Source organism: Cyprinodon tularosa, unplaced genomic scaffold (assembly GCF_016077235.1).
Source record: "Cyprinodon tularosa strain WSP-4 unplaced genomic scaffold, ASM1607723v1 ctg22, whole genome shotgun sequence".
In the NCBI taxonomy this organism is placed as follows: Eukaryota; Metazoa; Chordata; class Actinopteri; order Cyprinodontiformes; family Cyprinodontidae; genus Cyprinodon; species Cyprinodon tularosa.
The window spans coordinates 2,031,061-2,054,207 of record NW_024038821.1 but is presented as its reverse complement, the minus strand read 5'-3'; the positions used below and the strand labels follow the sequence as shown (position 1 = coordinate 2,054,207).

Sequence of the window (23,147 nt, the reverse complement as noted above, 5' to 3'; positions counted from 1 at the left end):
TGCATGTTCTCCCTGCGCATGCATGGGTTCTCTCTGGGTACTCTGGCTTCCTCCCACAGTCCAAAAAGATGACTGTTAGGTGAATTGGCTTCTCTAAATTCTCATTAGGTTTGAGTGTGTGCATGAATGGTTGTTTGTCCTGTCAGACTCTTTTTTTTATTTGTAGTGTTTTATTGTATTTATTTACTTTTGTGTACAGCACTTTGGTCAGCTGTGGTTGTTTTTAAGTGCTTAGCAAATACAATTGGATTGGACTAGAATATTCAGCCCTAGTAAGAACTCAGAACATCAGAATCCCAAGCTCTATGCCCTAAGCACTAGGCCACCACTCCCCACCTCTATAGGCTTCCCTTTTATGCCACTATTCCTTCAACTAATCATTCAGTCGTGTTGTTTCCAGAACACTCTGAATGGCCTACAAAATAAATTACTGTCATCTGTCAACAGAATTAAATGTAAAAATTTTAGACCTCTCACATATACAAAATGAAAAGCTTTGGTCCTAGCATTGTACCTAGGGGATCTCCACATGATATTTTAAGATCCGTTTTTCCACTTCTTATCTCTACAAATTGTTTTTGGTTAGTCAGGCAACTAGATACTCAGCCAGTTATAAACTGTCCCTCTCCATAGTTTCTTAAATCTGTAAATATATTTACTGTATTTTCTTCATTTAATCCCAGTCATGGAACAATGTTGATTTATTTGATCTGAACCCATACTGACTCCCACTCTGCAAATTATTCTTTTCAGTACAGTTAACTAATTTCTGAATAATATTTCTGTTCAAAAATTAGATAACCATAATATACGAACAAACCATTTTTCAAGCACTCTTCAAAATCGGGGGTTCATTGAGATTGGTTATTAATGGTAAATTAATGGTAAAAAAAAAAAGTGATGTCTATCACCGTTTTAAAATATTTTGTTAATTGCATTTTATCTGGAAATTTGCCAGTTTTGACAGAAAAATGTGAAAAAATGTTTTAAAAAATACATTCAGTTGTTTTTTTGTTTTTTTCTTATAACCATCATGTCAGTCCCAACACTATCATCATATGTTTTAGTTTCTCTTTTTCTCACTATAGTTAGAATTTCACTTATATCTATGAAAGAGGATTAGGGCCACTGAAAAAAAGAAAAAAAAAGTTAACAGATTTTTATTTTATTTCAGTATATTTCAGTATTTTCCAGTGGCCCTAATTCTCTTCCGTATATATATCTCCTAAAAAATGTATGAGAATTTATTCTGCCTTACTGCATATTTCCTACTTTTTTCACTTGATTAAACTCTGATTTCTGAGATTAAAGTCAGAATTCTGACAACCCCCCCCCCAGTTGACATTTTTTTTATTTTTTTTGAGTGGCCCTAATCCTCTTCCGTAGGCCTATATATGTACTAAAAAAATTATGAGAATTTCTTCTTTCTTACTGCATATTTTCTAATTTTTTTATTTCTTTTTTCACTTCATCTTCATTTCGTCTTCATAAAATAAGCTAGCTTTTGTCTTTTATTTACAAACTCGCGTTTAGAAACTTATATCGTCGTCATTCATTTGATTTTATTAAACATGAAGGAAGTTTTTTAAGTTAAAAGTACAAATGAGGGGGAAAAAGCACAGCAACATCTTCTTCACTCTGTTTTTAAACAAACTCACCTGTTAGTCAGCGTTACTCACCTCGTCTGTTTGGTCACTTCCTTCTACGTTTCCACCTCCTGTCATTTCCCTACCTGTCTGAACTGGGCGTGTTTTTATTTGTTCCTTCACTCCCGTTGGAACTTTTATTCCCCGATTCATTCCGCTTGAAAAGAAACTTTCTAATAATAGCTTCTTGGCAGAAAACGTATTTCAAGGTAAGAGCGCTTTTCTATTCAAAGTAACTTGGTCTAAAATCCGAGAGGAAAACGTCCCCCTTATGTTTAGCCGAGGACACCCAGGTGCGTTTCATTAAAGCTGGACTCCTCCATACCTGAAGCAGCAACAGTCCAGTTATAGGCCACCAGAGGAGCAAATACATGCTTATTACTCTTTGTTCAACCTAATCTGAAACTTTGTTGGTTTTACTTTTTCAAAATGTAAATCAGATGTAAAAACTGTGTTTATGCTGTCTAGTTATCTTAAATTTTTTATGTATAAAAGAAAACATTTAATAATGTTGTATTAGCCTATATCATATGTATTAAACAAAATATCAATAACTCAACTTTTCTGCTCCTTTTCTGTTGCTAGTGTAATATTCTGGGTGCCAGTCCACCATGCTGTAACACATCTCAACAAGTCTCCCCCAGCAGGCTCACATTTTTAACTATACCCTGCAGCTGCACAAAGAGAATTGACTGTGTTCGTTAAATCTTTCAGCAGATCCACACAGTACTCACTTCCAGTGAGCTGTGTGGGACAAGAATGAAACATGTATTTGTTTTGTGATTACACTATAATCTAGGTTGGGTTGTGTCTATGTGTGCTTATTCACCCTTTTTCAGACATCTGATTAACAGAGCCTGGTGCAGTGTGGGCTGATTGTTGTTTTCTGTGTTCCCTCTTGCACCAGATTCGTGTCCCTGCTCGTCACATTCCACAGCCAGTATCCTCTGCTCTCCTCCCCCCATTCATCTCCCCCCTACTTACACGCTTCAAGTCTTTCATCTTTTCTCTCTTTTTATTAAAAAACACCCAATCGTCCTGCAGATCTGCCTCATTTCAGAAACTGAGTTTTGCAGTCTAATTGCTTTTTTAAGGGCTATGCCACCGTGGTTGTATGTTTCCCTGCTATTAAAATGTATTGGCTGATACAGAAGGAGCAGTTCAAGGGTCTGCAGTATCATTGCAGGGACACTGCAGTAGTGAGACAAAGTTGTTTCACAAGAGGCTGGATGCAGACTGCATGTGTCAGTGATAAGGTTGGGGAACATTTTTCACTCGAGATGTTTCCCAACAAAATACTTCAAGGGGAGACTCATCATGTTTTATTGATGCAAGAAACTGAAAACATTGTGTGTGTGTGTGTGTGTGTGTGTGTGTGTGTGTGTGTTTTTCCTTTTTGTGATGACTAATTTTGCCCCCATAATAATTAGCGTATAATTGTTTTTTTGCACTTCCATGTCTCTAAACGAAGCCATGCTCAAAGCTGCTGCGATTGGGGAAACATCATGGCAGCTGTCTGTGCAGGTGGATCAGAAAGAAGGGGACGAGTCCATGAAATTCAAACTCAGGGTGAAAGGTGACTTGCACATCGGAGGGCTCATGCTTAAGCTGGTGGAAAAAATCAGTAAGTTTAAAAAAATCAATGACAAGTTGCTCTAGCTTTGTTTATATTTGAATAGCTTTAAAAAACACACACATTCGTTTAAACTTGCCCATGTTTAGCGTTTAAATCTGTTATTTTGCTTCTCATACTTGCTGTATTTAACTTAGCTTTTTTCTGCTGCTACAGCTGTGTTTGTCGAGCCACGCCCTTTCTCTACACTGCTATGTTAGTCACAATGCTTTGGCATGTGAAGGGGGCAAAGTATAGTCAGAGCCTTATCTGATTTCTTCTTGAAGTCTTCCGTAAACAAGGTGGAGCTATTAAACGTAATATGAGGGGGGATTTTCGGTGAGTTAGATCAAACTCATGAGGCATTAGAGGATGACTAAACATCTTGTCATCAACAGATGGATTTCAGCCTAGTAATGCAAGATGATATCAGGTAGACTCATTAAGCCACACCACCTACACACAAGTGGGTACAAGGAGTATTTCTGCTGCCAGCAGTTTAAAAGTACATCAACTCTGAATAATAAACAGGTTTTCTTGGATAAATAAGTCAGCATCAACAGCCAAAGGGCTTGAAAGTAAGAAATATGAAAAAATTATGTCTTTTGTGGACAATAACTTCCTTTGTTATAGATTCCCCTTTAATATGTCAGAATTTTCCAACTACAAACCTAAATGTATTTCATTTGGGTTTTACGTGATACAGAAACACAAAGTAGTGGAAAGGGGAAGGAGTATGATCCACAGTGGAGCTGGGGTATAAAACCTCTTGGAGGCTTCTCTTTATACCAGGATACTGACCCTAAACATACAGCTATAATGGAACGATTTGGGTCCAAGCATAGTTATGCGTTAAAATGGCCTATTCCATGTCATTAGGATGTGAATTAAATTACAATACGATTTATTCAGATACAGAAACAAAGACTATATTATGATTTTTATAATAACTCAGCTCTGGAAAATCTCAGATCATGTTGTCTCTCTGCTACGGGCGGTGCAGAGGAGCTGAATAATAAGCTCTTGGTGGGTGCGCTGACGATGAGCAACTGCAGATTTAAATGTTTGTCTATGAATACTTTTAAACATTAAAGATCGTTTCAGCTGTATTTTAAATCAATACCAATATTGTCTGATGGAGTATCACAATAATTGACTCAATTTGATTTCTCATACACTAGAATAGAATAGCATAGAATAGAATAGAATAGAATAGAATAGAATAGAATAGAATAGAATAGAATAGAATAGAATATCCCTTTATTGTCCCACAATGGGGAAATTATTGTGTTACAGCAGCAAAAGGTTATAGCAAAAGTGGTCACACAAATGTGGACTTTAAAGTGTATAAAATTAACAGAAGAAGTGGCAGAGTTAATAAAATAAACAAATAAAATACTGTACTGTACAGTGCATCTGGAGAACAAAATAATCATTATACAGCCGTGGAAATTTTTACAGTATTGGATATGTGGAAAAAATAGCAGCAACACCAGAGATGTGCAAAAATGACAGCAGCATGTTATTTAAGTCATGTTGTTGGGGACAGTGATGGTTAGAGAGTCATATAGAAAGTCCATATTCGTCCATATGAGAATTCATCGTAAGACTTGAGAATAGATTTTCAAATTTAAATTAATCCAATCTCTCTGATTAAGACTCAAAAGACAAACCTAGTAGAGACATACAAGAGAAAACTTGCATCTTTCCTCTGTATTTCCTAAAAGAATATAATCTAATGACATTGATCACAATGTACAGCATATTTTTTTGTTAATATTTTAATTTTTAAAAACAAGAAAACAGCTTTCTCCTTTGCTCCATCCACAAAAATATTTTATTCTTGTCTATCACATACATTCCATTAGATGTATTCAATTTTTTTATGTGATAAATTGAAAATTTCAAATAACATAATCATTATTTTAAATAAATTACCTTACCCAATTTAGTGTAAATATGAAGGAATTTTAGATCCTACATGTAAATCAGCAAATAGAAGTTGTATTGTAGTGAAGCAAATTGTATTTTATATGTTTTCCTGTAGAGGCTCAACAGGACTGGTCTGATCATGCACTGTGGTGGGAACAGAGAAAATGCTGGCTGCTCAAAACTCACTGGACATTGGACAAATATGGGATTCAGGTAAACTATGAAAGCCCATAACATGACCCATATAACCTACTTACATGGGAATGCCTTTAGCCAAAGCAAGATAAGTAAATCCTGTTTGGGCTTGAAGGTTTCAAAGGTCTGGAGCTGTTTTTTATAGCTGACCTTGGAGGCTACAAACAGAATCATAGCCATCTTTAAACAGTCTGAAAGCTTGTTTATTACTGTGTTCAGTTGAGCACGAACCATTTAGTGTTAATAACATTAATATACCAAACCTTTACAGTGATTGTTTGGTAAATTGTGCACATTAATGGATAATAAGCTATTTAGGGACACTATGGAGCATAGTTATAACAAAAACAGTTGGAGAAATGTTTTTCTAAAACTTGTATAACTAATCTCCACAGGCTGATGCCGACCTGCGCTACACTCCTCAGCATAAACCACTATTGCTACAGCTGCCCAATATGAAAACCATCAGAATGACAGTCTGCTTCTCAAGTATGGTCTTCAAGGCGGTTGAGGAGATCTGCAGAGTTCTCAGTTAGTTCATAAATACCCAAACCTGGAATTTTTCAGCTCTGACTGAAAAAAATAAATCAAAATGACATGTACTGCGTTGTCTGACAATCTCAAACGTCTCCTTATTTGCTCCATTCTAGACATTAGAAGATCAGAGGAACTCTCTTTGCTTAAACCCCCCTATGATTCCGGTAAGAAGAAAAAGAAGAAAGACAAGAACTCAACCCAGGAAGACATCTGGGACATATGGGACTCACTTAACTTGGGAAAGGGAGGGACAGGTAATTCACAGCACATTGGTTTCTGGTTTGGTACAGCAGCTTATAGAGATGCATTGATCCTATGGTCTGATTGGATATGGGCTCAAATATTGGCAAAATAGCTGGAATGAATACTGGAGGAATGACACTGATCTAGCATCCTGATCCAGTCCTTATATTTTTATTGATATTATATGCAGCAATACAGTTACGCCTATCTGGTGATTTCAGTTTTATGATTGCAACACTAATTACATCATTGCACAGAGCGCACACAGCAGTTAGTGATGATTTATATCTGTCTTAATTTGTTACTTTTTTATAACAATGTTATTTATCAGGTAGGATGCCTTTACTTCCGTGGCAAAGAATACATTTAACTCATTCAACAGTAGCATTCGGTTCGTATTGGATATCGGCCCGTGTATGACTATCTAATCGGAAAAAGATGGGTCGGTGCATCTCTAGCATTTTAGCAGTAAAACTGGAAAATAATAGATTGATAGAAGTAATGCCTGAGGAATATTTTATTTCTTTTAAGTTAATATTTAGGGGATTCAATTAATATTTAATTCCAACTAAATCAAGAAGATATGGAATTGAAGTTAGTTTTATCAGTTTGATGTATCAAGTGCTAGAGTCAGCCTTTAATGATTCAGCGACATCTATATTTCCTTTATTTTCTTTCACATAGTTTATGCATCAAGATCAACTCTGGACATGCTTTGTTTTGCACAGGTACCAAAAGTACTATCATTTATAAATTCATGTGACTAAAAGGATTGAATTTCAACCTGGAGAGACTCATTCAAGTTGGAGAATCTGTCGACATGGAAAATATTATCCATGCACTCCTCAAATCTTATCATTTTTTAAACATTGACCAGATTAAAAAAATAAATAAATAAAAGTGCAGCTCACTAAAAGCCTTGTTGGGGGGAACAGCAAACTAGAAGTGGAAGAAAATGCTCTCTTTGGATTAGATCAAAACTTAGATCACACTATAAGGCATCTTAAACACACTGAATCCACCTAGAAACATGGTAGCAGAAGATACCTTGAGGGGGATTTTGTGCACCATAAACTGGGAAGCTCAGGAGAGTTGGTGAGAAGCTGTAGTAATGTGAGAATTAAAAGCTTTAAATCTGTAGGAAATTTAGGGAATTTAATTTCTGTCAATCTTTGATTGTCATTATGTATTGAGTAGTTTATGTCTAGCGTTTGTTTTCAGCATTGCTTTCTCATAATGAATTTTGTTTTATTGAGTCATTTCTGCTTACCTCCTACAAGTGAATGATCTATGGTCCTTTAGAACTACACAGTGAAGTCAAATCTTATGTTATATCCCATAACCTTGTTTGTGAATGTTGAATTATTATCAAATAAGGTCCCATGTACAATACGATGACGGCAACCTATGACCCAGAGAACGGAATGCCCATGTCTGCCACCAGCATTTGGTTTGGAGATAACCCCTTAGCTGAGGCTCAGCTAAACCTACCCCCGGCAGAGCTAAGCAAGCTTTACCAGCCGCAGTCACTTATGGACAAAGCGACCAACAATGCAGGGTAAAAACAAAAACCCTTCAGCTTGTTTTTTATATATGCTTTTATCCCTTCGTCATCCGACTGTTTGTTGACAGGTGGCTGAACTCCTCTCGCTCACTCATGGAGCAAGACATTCAGGATGACGACAAACTGTTACTACGCTTCAAGTACAATGTCTTCTTTGATCTCAACCCAAAAGTAAGATGGTGTTTTCTAATGGAACAGAAGATAAACATTTTATTGGTGGAAGTTCTCTCAAAGAAAAGATTTGCTGTCTTACTAAGATATTTTAGATCTAAACCAGCGTGTTTGTTTGTATTTTCAGTACGACGGCGTCAGGATAACCCAGCTGTACGAACAGGCCCGGTGGTCCATCTTGCTAGAGGAGATAGACTGCACAGACGAAGAAATGCTGATGTTTGCTTCCTTACAGGTGCTTCCTTACAGTTAATGCATTACTTTGTAAAGAAAATCCAGATTTACATCATAATAAACAAATGCAAATGGTAAATAAATAATATTTTACACAAATATACCTTAACTTCACAATTTAGAAAATAAAGCAGATCACATCTTATTCTTGTGATCTTTATTCTAATGTACAATTCTTAAAAAATACACTTGTTTAGATGATTTGGACATATTTTATAACCACTCACAGATTTAATATATTAATTTTATGGGTAAATTTTTTTAAATGATAATTTTTTTCCTAACCAAATCAACTAAAGGTGAATAATAAAATTCTTGCAAAAAGTATTTTAATACTCTTCTACCGCTGTATTTTTATGAAAATTCTTAGAGTGCATTAAACAGAGGTTGAATCCATGTACGAATTAGGTGACTTTTAAAGGCAGGATTTTGTTTAGTAGAAGCAGAGTAAAGGAGACTTAAAACAACTACTTAAAAAATATATATATTTTTGCTGTTTTGTTATTTTGTAGTTTTTAATAGAAAAGCTAAAAAAAATGCATCCTTTCTATCTCGTGTCACAATCATGCTTCTATTTTTTTTGTATTAAATAAGATCCCAATTATATACACTAAAATACTACAGTTTTAATATGAAGAGGTGGAATTAAATTTAAAAGGGCTGAATATTTTTAAAATGTAACTGCGTGGACTATTTGTTGGGCTTTGATAACATAATCTAAAGGACATATAATAATTGTTCTGTAATAGCACAAGCTTTGTGGACTGCATCTTTTCATATTGGCTACATCTTAAAAAACAACATCTGAGTACCTTTATGAAAGATGCTCCATCCTGAGCTGTAAAAATGTTAGTGTACTAAAACCAAATAGCTGAAATTGAATAACTTTTTAACAGGTAATTTACATCCAAGAACTGCACACTGCCCCACTCTGTTAAATGACAGTTTGTAATCATAAGTAAGTACGTCTTCAGGGCTACAGTAAATTGGGCTTAACTGATTTTGAGTAGGGCTACATAATTTTTGTATGTTTAAGCTTAGAATGGAGGATACTAGATTAGATATCTAAATATAAAAGTAGGCCTGTCAGGACATGAAAAAATATCCTAACCTGTCTGTGAAAATAAAGAGGAGGGATAGAGAGAAAGAGAGAGATCAGATTAGAAACAGAAGAGAGAAAAAAACTAAAGTTTGTTCTTGAAGAATTTTAGCCCCCCCAGGCTGCGAGTGCCAGGTTCTAACCCTACAGCCTGCCACTCTGGATCCCTGAGTTAGACCCTTAGCCCCAGATCTGCGCTCCAAGCTGCTTCCTAAGGAATGGGTTAAATTCAGAAGTCAAGTTTCGTTGTAATGCACATTTTCAGTTACCAACAAAGTTGATTGCTTGTATTCTAAACCACAGATTAAGATTAAGTGTTACAGCTATACTCAAATATCCTTTTTCATAACTACATCAATCTACTAAAAGAACCCCCTAAAGGTTTTGTAAGTAAGAAATCTGTCTTCGTCTTTGTTTGTAATCAACATAATCTTTTTCACAGTATCACATCTGCAAACTGACCACGTCAAGTGAGCCCATGGACAACTCCAGCGAGCCAGAAATCGACGAAGTAGAGGCTGCCTTGTCTAACCTGGAGGTGACCCTTGAAGGCGGCCACACTGACAATATCCTGGTAAATATATTTCTGGGAACCTTGAACTACTCGGGGCGAGCCAAGGGAAACTTTAGGCTAAAGATGAGTCACAACCAAACACCTGATTTAAGTTGCTATTAGTAGCCATGACTTCACTAATCATACCAGGAAGATGTAAAACAATGACTAAATGTTGTTTTGTTGCCTCCAGGAGGACATTACAGACATTCCAGAGCTGGCAGACACCCTTCGGCTATTGAGGTAAAAATTACCCTGATGCTTGATTATTGAGATTTATATATCTGCCACTAGCATTTCCTCTGTCCCTCTGTTTACACATATTTAATTGAATTACAGCAAGCCTATTGTATTTGCCTAAATGGTGTCATCAAAAGATCTAAATGTATTGTGGAAACAAATCTAATGTCACTCAAGCGTGTGTCTGGAAATGTTGTTATGACAAATTCAGCAGCTTTGAGACCATCTGGGTAAATGTTCTGCAGAGGGAGTCTGTGTTGATTAGAACACAAATTCAGTCTTACAAACTGTTAATGTTGTTTGGGTTTCCTAAATCCATGTGTGTCAAAACAGGCCCAAAAAGTTGACTCTACGGCCATTCAAAGAGTACTGGTTTGTGTTCAAGGACACCAATATCTCTTATTTTAAAAACAAGGAAGCCTCCATCGGGGAACCAATCGAGCAGTTTCACCTCCGAGGTCAGTGGCTCAAAGCATTAAACACTCATTTATTCGAGTTTGGCTATTTTTAACTTGTTTTTGATCAATCTTTCCAATTTGTTATTTTATAATATATTGAAAGAATAATGTTAATATTGTTGTATTCCTTTAGCAGACTTGGTGAAACTTGTCAGAATTGATTGAAATATGGAAGAAGCTAAATAAGTAGTGCTTTTGCTCTTGGGTGTATTTAATTTTCTTTATCTTGAATTAACAGGATGTGAGGTGGTCCCAGACGTCAATGTCACAGAGAAGAAGTTTGGCATCAAGCTCCTGCTTCCAGTTGCGGATGGGATGAATGAAGTGTATATCCGATGTGATAATGTAAGAGCCCACTTTCTCACTCAAGGGTTTTACTGTATTTATCTTAGTTAATTAATTTTTTTATTACTGGCATGAAGTAAACTGTTACACATGTAACTCTTGATGGACTTTCTTCTCGCTGGTGCAGGAAACACAATATGCTAAGTGGAAAGCTGCATGCATTCTAGCATCTAAAGGCAAGACGATGGCCTACAGCTCCTACAAGTCTGAAGTGAGAAACATCCTGTCTTTTTTGCAAATGAAAAGCCTGGCGCCCCCTCCTGGTCAGGAAGCTCCGGACCTTGATGCCATGGAAATGAATGCTGAATGTTTTGTTTCCCCTCGCTACACCAAAAAGCACAAGACCAAGCAGGTTTGTTTGACACATTCCTCGAGTATATCTGATGTCAAATGTTATTGCTAATTCTGCTTCTTATGGCTGGGTAAAGCTGACAGCACGGATCCTGGAGGCCCACCAGAACATAGCAAAGCTCTCTTTGGTTGAGGCCAAGATGCGCTTTATCCAGGCTTGGCAGTCACTGCCAGAGTTTGGCATTAAGTACTACATTGTCAGGTAGATGGCACATATTTTGGTACCATATAAAATGGCATTAAACTTGATAAATAAATGTTTTCACAGTTTCATGTATTTTGTTCTCAGATTCAAAGGTAGCAAGAAGGATGAAATTCTGGGGATTTCATATAACCGAATGATTCGTATCGACATGTCCTCTAGCTTGCCTGTGACTACTTGGAGGTTTGCCAACATGAAGCAATGGAACGTCAACTGGGAAATAAAACAAGTGAGAAATTGGCCCCTTACATAGAATGATATACTTTCTGAGTGTTTATCCCCAAAAATGGCTTCACAAAGCTGCAAAAACCAATTCTATATTGTATGTGATTTCAGGTGACCATAGAATTTGACCAGAATGTGAGCATTGCCTTCTGCTGTGTGAGCTGCGACTGTAAAGTGGTCCATGAGTTCATCGGGGGTTATATCTTCCTATCCACACGATCGAAAGACCAAAATGAAACACTAGATGAAGAACTATTCCTTAAACTTACTGGAGGCCAAGACTGACCAAGGAAAAACTTGACCCACCCCTTTTGTACTGATGTTCTTGTCCGTATTGTCTAAAACGACTGTTGCAATGTTAACCATAGGTGTAGAACAAATCACTGTGGAGGAAAATGAACAATAGGGCTATATCATGTTAACACATTTTCCTTCACAGCCCCATATCCTGATTTTATCATTTTTTTGCCATTTATACACAACATAATGACTCCAATGTAAATATGTAGCAAGGATTGTCTTTTTAAAACATGGATGAACTGATATGTATGATAAGGTTGCTGTTTTGAACATCAAATAGGTGTGTTTCCTCCAATAAAGTGAGACGACATTAAAATCAATGGAGGGATTTCAAGTGAATTATGTTTCATTGCTTTTTTTAAAATAAGTTAAATAAATTTCAGTCCTCCATTTTGGTAAGCTATGTTTACCATGATGAGATGTAGCAAATATTTAGAACTAACTGTTGACTTATCAAATCACTAACTATACAGTTAAAAGTACACTGTTCCGTATCAGATGTTTAATTTGAATAAACATCTTTAGATAAGTTAAGATCAGATTAGGTATTTCTATTTTATAGATGCAGGAATAATTAGAGGGAGACAGTTTTTAAATAACAAATTCAGAACTGTACACATATTTTTGCTATTTTTTTCATAGCATAGCTTAAACTGTGCAACTTTGGTCAAATGTTTTGAGTATCCATCTGAAAATTTCTCACAATATTACTTTTCACACACCCACCTGCTAAACTATGGACACTATTTTCTATAAGACTGAGACCAGACATTTGGGATGGTCGCCCCTAAAACACTTAATTTATCTACTTGGAGAATAATTTTGTGGTATGTTTTGTGCTTTTGTGTTCAAGATTTACCTTGCTGATTGGATTTATAATTTTTTTTAAGTTGCCACAATATTTTCACAATAATGATGATTATATCTACAGTATTTGTTCTTGGAAGGGCAGTCCCTCCTGCAGAAAAGCATCCCAGCAGCAAAATGGCGCCAGTTCCGATATTACAATTAGGGATGGTGTGCACAGGTTTGTAATATCCCCCCTATGTTTAGACAAGTAACACTCATTTTATTAGAACAAAATTATTTTCTGGTAGTATCAGACCACAGGACATATCTCCAGTATTGTTGGTTTTACCCTTGGTGTACTTCCTAGCCTGGCTTTTATTTTTCATTTAGGTCTGAAGCTTCTTTCTCTCTGAGTTGTATCTCAGCCCATGTCAGTGCCTGACAGTTTAAAGGTAGATGATACAGACACATTTAGCTCCAACACTCATTTGTCACAAGGACACAGAGCTAATCTCTTTTGGTTATGATGGCTGAACATTACCCTGATGCTCTAGATTTAAGTTAGGTTGGATTACTATGGGATCTTCACACACCTGACTGAATAGATGGACCAAATATGTGGGCATTTAAGGTTATCTTTCGGAAATCTTGTCTGATTTCCTTGAATTTTACCATGATCTGACGACTTAAATGAAGATTACAAAGCCATGTCTTTACAGTTTTTTTTAGAGCTTTCATAAACTCTCTAAACCTACAGTCACCTTAGTTTGTGAACCTCCAACTATTAATGCTAATGTTCTTTTCTGGGTTCTGACAAACCTAAACTCATCAAAATAAAAAAAAGGTGTTGTGATATTTCTACACTTTTCTGATCACTACTCTACATCATCATTACTCCTTCCTTGTTCTATATGCCAAAAGAATAACGTTAATTTAGGGATTTTGCCTTTGACCAGCATCACTAAATCTACAGTTCATCCACATTATATATAGCTCAGCATCTACCAAGCAATTAATAATGTTTCTCTTCAGAGGAGGAGTATAACGGATTTTAATATATTTTCTTGAGTGATAAAATTTTTGAGCAGGTACAATTTTTGCAGGAAATCTTTTATGGTTTAATCTATTTGGAATACAGTCAAAACTACAGTAGATTAGCTGCCATTAAGGGAACCCCTTCATCATAATCAGTCTGTCATTGAAACTTTGTACATTTCAATACAATTTTCTGTTTTTGTATTTAACCCATTTCTTAGGTAGCAAAGGATACCCTTTGTAAAACTTTTAATTTGACCTTAAGCTCTCAAGTGTCTAAATTCAGCATGGAAACGTCTAACTATTCTACAAGACTTGGGGAATAGTAGTCAAGATTTTGGATTAGTGTTTCAGTTTGGAAGCCTATAAAGCTTCTTATAATAATTCATATAGACTTAGACTTAACTTTATTTATACCTTGGGATTACTCCTTCGGGGAAATTCTGGTTCCAGTAGCTTAAATAGAGCACAAAGGGCAGAGTTAAACCAAGATACCACTAAAGATAAAAATACAATGGACAATATATTCAGACAATATAATAATATATTTTACAGACTGCCACCCAAAGTCCCTGAGCATGATATTTATAGTCATCTGCCAATGATCCTTGTGAAGTATGTTGATTACTTTCCAAACACAGATATACTCGCTGTAAAATTTGCACTTTCTAATATATTTGCTGAGGAATTGCACCTACTAGTAGGATATGCCAAGATATAAGACTATAAGATCAATGCTGGGACATTCTTCACCCTGTTTATTTTATTTTTAGTTAGATTAATTGTAGGAGCACCCTAAAAACCTGACAAAGAGGTGTAAAAAATAAACGTTTGCATAGATATGTATCTAAATGCATAAACATTGCAATTGTTTGCCCTATGCCTTAACTAAGGGAAATGTCTAAGGATGGGTTAATATTATAATAGCACTGTATATGAATTTTAAGTATATACACATTGCTGGCACATGCCCTCTCAAAGCTGACTAAATATTTATTTGGACATGCAGAAAACCCTGCATTTTCATTTATTTTATTAACATTTCACAGTTTAACTCTCCTCTCGCGCCAATTGGCCAAAAGATTGACTGACATCTCTCTAGCCAATCAGATGCAGCTTTACTCATACGTCATTCCAACTACAGCCCGCCTTCCTTTAATAAGTCCTCGGAAGCTAGGGAAGTGGAAGCTAACACGTGGGAATAACTGTTTAGGGCAGCTTTGTTTATGCTTTAGTGTTATTCAGTGCCTTTTTGTGACTTTTCTTACTAATATAGCGTTATAATTGTTGGCTGAATTTGTTGTTTATGTGTCTGCTGTGTTTCTATGCTGGTCCGCATAGTTTATAATGGCGCACAGTGAAGATGATTATGAGTACAGAATCAAAGAAGGGGATCACATAGTATTAAAAAGAGGAGACGTCTACAAAGCGGTGCAAATTCAACGGAAAAAGTAAGTCTGATATGTTGTAATAAAAATAAATAAACACCAGCGTTAATTCATTGTTGGCTAATTATAAAAGGGGTAAATCGGCTGTTTATCTGGTGGAGGACTAAAGGCTGTTTCACACACAGGAAGGTGATATTTGAGAAGCAGTGGATCTTGCTGGATAACGTTGTGGGACATTTATACAGCACCACATTTGAGATATCCTCTGGAGGAACCCTGCAACCAAAGGAAGACGAGGAAACACAAAGCTCCACAGGTGTGTCATACAGTGGACACCTAGATTTAAACCCTGTGTGCATATTTATAACATTTCAGACTATTTTTGGGGCTGTGGATCACTCTATTTGTGGGAGACGTCTAATGTATCGATTAAGGCTGAAACAATCAGATTAATTGATTATTGAAATAAATCAAATCATTTAGTAATTGATTAATCGTTAACTGCAGTTTAGAGACTCTAAAACATGCCTTTTGCTGACAGAGCGAACCAATTAGAGCAGTAATTATACCAAAGTTGTAAAAAAAAGATATGGAAATATTATGCATTTAAGTTAAAGATCTTTTTCTTCTATCAATATGCTCTATCCAGAACTCCTCAAGTGCAAAAAGTATTTTTTAAATAACCTTTTGATATCCGATTATTAATCGATTAATCAGAAAATAATCAACAGATTAATCGATTTGCAAAATAATTGTTAGCTGCAGGCCTATTATCGATACTCCAATACTATGGATTCTATATTCATTTGTCAAGGTATCAAGTGTTGTTTGCATTCTTTTGCTGCAGTATATTTTAGGTTTTTAGTATTTGCTAATTAAAAGGATAATACTCTTTCCAAACTTAAAATATTGTCCAATTTTCTCTGATTTAACTAAAAATAAATGCTCCATGTTAAAATAAATGTGATTTTTATTTTTTTATTATTATTTTTGATAAAGATTTTGATATTTGATATTCCTTTGGTATCAAATACTTTCCACAGTATTAATATGAATATTGAAATGTTAGTATGGGGGGGAAACCCTATTGTGAGACTTCTCTTTGTGGCTCCTAGATGTGAAGGTGACGGGAACAGACAACAGACACATTGTTGATGACGGCAAATCCCAGAAACTGACTCGGGATGACATTGAGACGATGAAAGAGCAAGGCCTAACGGATAAGGTAAATGGGAAAGTACCTTAGGGAGAATTGGAATTCCTAATAAGTTTCCAGGTAGGCCATTCATTATATGCTCTGTGTCCTATGTAAAGACAGCTTCTTTTAAAAAGAAAATGTATATTCAGAATTAGAGACTTCTGAATATACATTTTGTACATGTGTGAGATTGTGACCACATTCCAATAATAAACAATTTAAATCTCTGACCAGAAGAGATTTAATTGGATGTTTTGTTTTTCTCTAACAACTATGAAAAAAGACAACTTTTTTTCTTTTCTTTCCGAATGAATTGAAAGAAGAACTTTTTAAACAATAAACTGCAACTTAAAAAAAAAAAAAAAACACCACTAAGTTACAAATCACTAAAAAGAGAAAGTTTATGGGATAAATAAAATAAGTCCCAAGTAAAAATCCTTTCATTTTATTTAATCATTCATGAGAAAGATTATAGTCCCATTATTACAAAATAAATGTCAAAATTAAGAGGAATAAACTATGATTTGTAAAATTGCTAAATCTTTTATTTTCTCTTCTGAGGAGCTTCCAGGAACCTTTCTTTCAAGATTGATCATTTCTATTTGTTTTTTTTGTTTTTTTTCCCTTTTTGGACTAGAGGGGACATCACACCATATGTGAGAAGGAGAAAGCAAGCAGTTTTTCAGCAGGAAAACATGATTCCCTTTATTTCTAAACAAACCAATTGCAACAGATACATTTTAAACTGGCTTTAATGTGTCCAACTGTATAATAATAATAATTTTACTGTGACTTCCGAAAGTCTGGAAATGCCCTATTTAACATGATTCATCACATACATGATGCTTTTCAAGATAATCAAACATAATAAGTTAATAATTCTGTATCCGCTGACTAATAATTCCATATTATGAATTCCTAAATGAACAACATGACATGCCTCCATAGCAAAGAGCTTTGAGGTGTTTAAACACCGAACTGATACAGAAAACAACTGAACTTTCTTCTGTTACCAACATTTTATCATCCAAAGGTGGTGTTGTTTATGCAAACCACAGAAGTTAAGGTTTTGTATATTCACTGATTAGATAAAGGCTGGACTATTTATTTATTTTTTAAGTCTGTCACATTTAAAATCCAATGCTGGTCACCTCCGATTCAAAGTGGATCTATGGTTAATATTAAAGGAGAGTTAATACAAATATTTTTGCACCTCAGGAAATCATCAAGCAGCTGATAGATAACAGCTCGACGTTTAGCAATAAGACTGGATATGCCCAGGATAAGTACATAAAGAAGAAGAAGAAAAAGTGAGTCACTAACACTTACAGACTCTAGATGCAGCCATAAAATGAATGTAAATGTGTTAATGTTGCTGTTCTCATCAGTTACCATCATTTGTGCTCCTAGATATGAAAATACAGTAACGGTTCTGAAACCGACCTGTCGCATCATAGCCATGATGTACCACGGCCGCGAACCAGGGAAGATCTGGTGAGAATCACCCTCGTTAAGAGTTTTCTCACACATCCGTATGATAATAACTCTATTTCTGGGGGCGGGGTTTAATGTGATGCAGCCATCTACGATATGACACTCTGGCGCAGATGCTGACACTAGCAAACATCCACGCCGGCAGTAAAGTTCTAGTATTTGACACCTGTGCTGGGCTTGTACTGGGAGCCATTATGGAGAGAATGGGAGGCAAGTTTTCTTTAGCAATCTGTGTGCACTATCCATTTAAGCTTTTTTTTTTTTTTTTTTTTGCACAAGCTATCATTGTAGACTTTGACCAATGCCTCTGTTTTACCCTTTAGTTAATGACTTCTTCCTCCCTTTCCATCCAGGCTATGGATCAGTGATCCAGATGTACCCAGGAGGTGGGCCTGTGCGGGCGGGGATGGAGTGTTTTGGCTTCCCTGCACATTTTCACGATATGCTGCATGAGTTTCCAATCTGCCATGTCAACGCTTTGCTGGCAGGGAAGCTGGACACCAGTGCCAAAGACCCCACTGAAGGTTGGGCATTCTTTTTTTGATTTTATGTTAGACAGAATTTCTACAAATTAATGCTCAGCTACCATTGCTAACCAAGATTTTTTTTTTTTACCTTTTCAGCTCTGCCCAAATGTTCCTAAACAGTGTCTATTATTATACAGCTACACATTTTAATGCATGTCATTTGAAGTTTGTGTAATAGGCAGATGTAAAATATAGATATATTTATATCCTAAATATAGGATATAAAAAAACTTTTTTTTAGCTTTTTTTCCTCCCTTCTCAGTTATATAGATGTATATAACATATTTCAATGGCAAGAAAATTCAAAGTGCTGTAGAAGAAAGACATTGAAGTGGCATAGAATAGATGTAACTAGAATAAAAGTGGATGATTTAAAATAGGAGACTTATACTAACATAAGGATAAAATGCGTGATTTAAAAACTTAAAAAAGAGATTACTGTGTGAATAGTCAGTATCTTACCTCTAGTGATCAAAATACCCTCTGTTAGATAACTATGATCACTATGAGGTGGTTTATTTCTTACATGCACCCATTTGGTGTTAAGGAAAAAAACCCTTTTAATATGTTTTAGTCTGTTTTTATTTATTTGTTCTCAGAACTGGTTAGCTGAACTTTACATTTCCAAATCCTCACTCGGTTCATGTACTGATTGTGTAGCTTTACTCTCTATTCCAACCATTGCAGGGGAAAAGCAGGTGAAAGTGGATGCAGAGGAGGAGCAGAACCAACCTGAGGCAGAACAACAGGAGGGGAGTCCACAGGAGGAGAATATGGAGATAAACACTGGTGATGATGTGGGCCAAGACCCGGAGAAACTGGAGAAGGAGAAACGGCAAGAAGCAAAGGTATCTCTAATGTTAAGTGTTATCACTTTCTGTTAAAATGGTATTTGTTATATCGGCTAAGATATTTTTCTACCTTTTAGGCTCAAGAAAGAAAGGAGAAGTTGGAAGAGAAGAGAAGGAAGTTGGCGGCTGCAGCTGCCCTGCTGGAAGGCAGGAATGCTGATGGGTTGGTCTTGGATTATTTGCGTCTGCATTCAGAATAGTTCATCTACATCACTCTGCTGCTCTCTGCATCAGCCTCTTCTGCCCACTTTAATCAGTGATGGGTAGTAAAAAAAAAAAAAGCCATGGAGGAAAAAAATTATGAGTGATTAAATCATTAACTGTCCATAATAGTCATAAAAATAATTAGCCTTAAGCTGGATGTGTGTGGAGCGATTACTGTGCAGAGCTCGGCCAAGGTGAACAAATTGATTTCTTTGCAGTTAACTCCCACATAAGATAAAAGACTTTCTAGCTTTTAAGATTGATGGTAGAGCTATAAGAAGGTGACATCTGCAGCACAAGTACAACTATTGATTTTGTTTGCTCATAGACTTCTCTATATCATTGAAGCTTTACGGTAGGCAATAAACAATACACAGAGAACAGTTTTCGAATTAGCCCTAAATCAGCTTTTTCTATAGAATCTAATCCAGCTATAAAAACCCATTCTGTGTGGACGATGCTGCTTGAAGCCCTGATGAGCTCAATTACCAATTTGCCTTTCTGCACTTTTCCAATTAAAGAATTTGCTGTTCACATAGCTTTCTTTTGTTAGACATATTTGCTTTATCATCTGTTTTTTTTTCCACACTTGCAGGTTGGTGATAGCAAGTCAGTTTCACCCTTCTTCTCTTCTTTTGGGCTTGCTTAAGTTCCTCGCCCCATCTCGGCCTTTTGTAGTCTATTCTCAGTACAAAGAGGTAAGAGAATGTTGCCTCTTATTTTATTTGTTCAGAGTAAATGGTTGCCAAACATTTATCCTCAGGGTTATAGAGCTTTGCAAAGATGCTTTTATTCCATAAACTTGAAGCATTGTGATGCAGGGATGGTTCTTTAAGCATTACAGGGAAGCTGGGAAGATATGATAGTGAGGGGCTGTAGCTAGATGCAGGACAATACAAATGGAAAACCTGATAGAAGCTGCAAAAGAACAGATTTGGGCTGAGGTTGAACATCTAGTAGGATAACAGCCCTGAATATACATATTTATATGTAACACAAAGCAAACATTTGCAAGAAACACCACAGCCACACTCTGCTGTACTGACTGGTGTGTGGTGGGTACTTGATGGAGAGGAAGTGGTGCTAGACACTCAACTGGCTCATCACACTGGCTGACATTAGTTTCCCTTTTCCATCCCTCTGACAGATAATGTGGGAAATGCTACATTTTGTCACAAGTTGTAGAAAACTGATATGCTCGACTATAAAGGAGAGCTGGGTGATTTGACTGAAAAATCTAATTTGTTAACCTTAAGTTTCAAATAAAAAATGATAAATGACATAAGTTATTTTAAAATCTACCATTTTTTTTTCAACCATCTCCTCATGGAGGTGACCTTCATTTGAAGAGTAACCAAATTCAAGCTAAGAAAGTGCTTGTAAAATAACTCTTCTTCTCAACAAACAATGAAAATATCAAAAACGAAATGTTTGCAGCTAGCGGTGTTGCTCAGTCAGCTTGTATATCAGTTATAGTTGCAAATCTAAGAACAAAAAGTGACAACCTGATTCACCCATTGGTGGGAAAAAACTATGTAGACTGTGTAGCCTTTAGTTTTCCTAATGTTTTCAACTTTGGTTTAGTGTTAGGTTTTTGGATCTCTTCAACGTCTTTGAGGTTGTATTTAAAGCCCCTGTCACAATGACAATTTAGCCAGTGTATTCCTGATGTACCAGAATCTTCTAAAACGCTGTCATACGCTGGGCGTATACATAGAGCATTTATAATGAGTCCAGAACTTTTGTCCAACGACAGCCTAACTTATGCATAACGCCCGGCAGCGTAATGCCCATGAAATGATGCACAGGCCAGTGTCCTGAGCGGGGCAGCGATGCACCTGGAGGCGCCCAGCCTTCATAAAAAGATTTCTTTGATTGCCGTATTAACCTAACTGCTGTTTACCACCCGCCAAAAAAGAAATAAATATGTAAATAAAAAGTAAAAGAAAGAAGGTTTGCAGACAGAGCAGATTCAATGTCATGTCTGCTAGGAAGTTTGTTGATTGTGGCTGTGGTGCGTGAACACAGGGAGGATCCATCACACTCACCTTTGCGGTCACCCTACAACTGGAACAGAGTCAAATTGATTTGATCATTCTGATGTTGGAGGACAGCTAGTATGTATTCCTGTCTCAGCCGGATCCTCCATCTCTTGTGTAACGTCTGTTCACCATGAAGCCTGGAGGATTACAGATGCTTCCACTTATGAACCCCCCTTTATACCAAAACGCTGCCAATATGCCATTTTACAGTAGCTGTAAGTTAGAAAGACGTTCAGCAGTCGTCTGGAACAATACGTTGATATGCATTAGAGATAAGTTCTCAATAAGTCACGCATAAGTTATGCACAAGTTACTCATAGGTTTTGGATAAGCTAGACACAACGACTTATGACGAACTTACACTTAACGATCTCATAACTTAACTGTAACTTAGGGCCCACGTATGAGCATATGCTGGCATATGCCAGCGTACTTCAGTGTGCTCATAACTTACACAAAACTGACCCGTAAGTTATCCACTGTACGGCAGCGTTTTAACCAGATTTTCCGTGCATCAGGCATATTCTGACAAAATCGTCAAGGTGTGACGGGCTTAATGGGACAATGAGGATCAGTCGTGTTTCTCTCATTGTTGTTAAAGGTTTTCTGTGTGTCCTGCAGAGTATCTGTGATTCTAGAATGTCTTCTCTATTGAAAGCAGAAAATCCCCTAATAAGAGACCTGCTGCTTTTTTTTGTTTTTTTTAATACCTCTGTTTTAGTCATTTATAGTCTTTGTTGTTTTTTCTTTTTCTGACATCTGCAGACACTTATTGAGTGCTACACAAAACTCAAAGAACAAGGTGGGACTGTCAACCTCATGATCACAGATACCTGGCTCAGGCATTACCAGGTAAATACTTGTATCCTGAATATTAGGCCAAAAATCCACTTTACTGTTCATTTTTATTAGAAAAATACATTTTATCCATCCCCTAATCAGTCTGTTCCTTTTATCAGTTGCCTATCAATTAATACATTTGTCCATTTATTTATTCATTCATTAACCAATCTATTAATCATTTTGTCTACCTAACTGTAGATTTGCCAGTCTTTTAGTTAATCTCTCCATTAGTCCTCATGTTAATCTATCCTTTTATCTTCATTCGTTGTCACGAGTAGAATAAAAATGTCTTTCCAACTGCCAGTTTGGGGTTCTAAGTAGACAATAGATAGACTTGTTCCGACCTATTTCTATTTCTTCCAGCTGTTCCTTCCTAGTTAATTCCTCCTGACTGGTCTGTATTTTGTCTCCAGGTATTGCCTGATAGGACACATCCTCTGCTCCTGATGAGCGGTGGCGGGGGCTACCTCCTCTCAGGAACAACAGTTGCATTTGACCACTCCAAACCGGCTGCCTCCCGGCTAGCTGAGGAACCGGCACCAAAGAGACAAAAAGTGAAAGACTCTGAGAATTAAACACGTGCAGAGAGATCAGATCTGTCAGGCACTTCGGCACCACCTGCAGTGGTTCTTCTTTATACTCTGTTGAACTGAATAAAGCAGTCCAAGTGTCTGGTTTGGATCCATCGGAGCACCTAATCCTGTCTTTGTCCTCACATCCGCTGAGAAGTGAAAGTGTTAGCCCATAATAGGTCATCTCAGACAGGTGAATTTATTTCTTCAAGTGAAAAGTTTGTGTTAAATCTTTTGGCTGGCCATCTTTTTATTTAAGTAACTTGTCAAACAATGTGGTTAATAATGTGGTTTTAT

The 23,147-nt window shown here is 36.5% G+C and overlaps 2 protein-coding genes across 2 annotated transcripts; both read left to right on the top strand.

Moving 5' to 3' along the window:
- Positions 1–1,697: 1,697 nt before the first annotated feature.
- Positions 1,698–12,246, top strand: fermt1 (fermitin family member 1). Its single transcript, XM_038286116.1, has 16 exons — positions 1,698–1,855; positions 3,118–3,270; positions 5,306–5,403; positions 5,781–5,916; positions 6,036–6,176; positions 7,543–7,723; positions 7,798–7,900; positions 8,028–8,135; positions 9,676–9,807; positions 9,980–10,029; positions 10,360–10,484; positions 10,723–10,829; positions 10,957–11,181; positions 11,258–11,382; positions 11,470–11,611; positions 11,719–12,246. Exons 2-16 carry the CDS (start codon positions 3,120–3,122, stop codon positions 11,890–11,892), a joined length of 1,998 nt encoding a protein of 665 aa, XP_038142044.1. The 5' UTR covers positions 1,698–1,855; positions 3,118–3,119; the 3' UTR covers positions 11,893–12,246.
- A 2,634-nt stretch (positions 12,247–14,880) lies between these two features.
- trmt6 (tRNA methyltransferase 6) lies at positions 14,881–22,968 on the top strand. The gene is made up of 12 exons (XM_038286043.1): positions 14,881–15,182; positions 15,305–15,435; positions 16,235–16,344; positions 17,536–17,627; positions 17,728–17,811; positions 17,897–18,021; positions 18,165–18,335; positions 19,026–19,186; positions 19,267–19,352; positions 19,989–20,091; positions 22,201–22,287; positions 22,692–22,968. The coding sequence occupies exons 1-12, from the start codon at positions 15,079–15,081 to the stop codon at positions 22,851–22,853; spliced, it is 1,416 nt and encodes a 471-aa protein (XP_038141971.1). The 5' UTR covers positions 14,881–15,078; the 3' UTR covers positions 22,854–22,968.
- Positions 22,969–23,147: the final 179 nt, after the last annotated feature.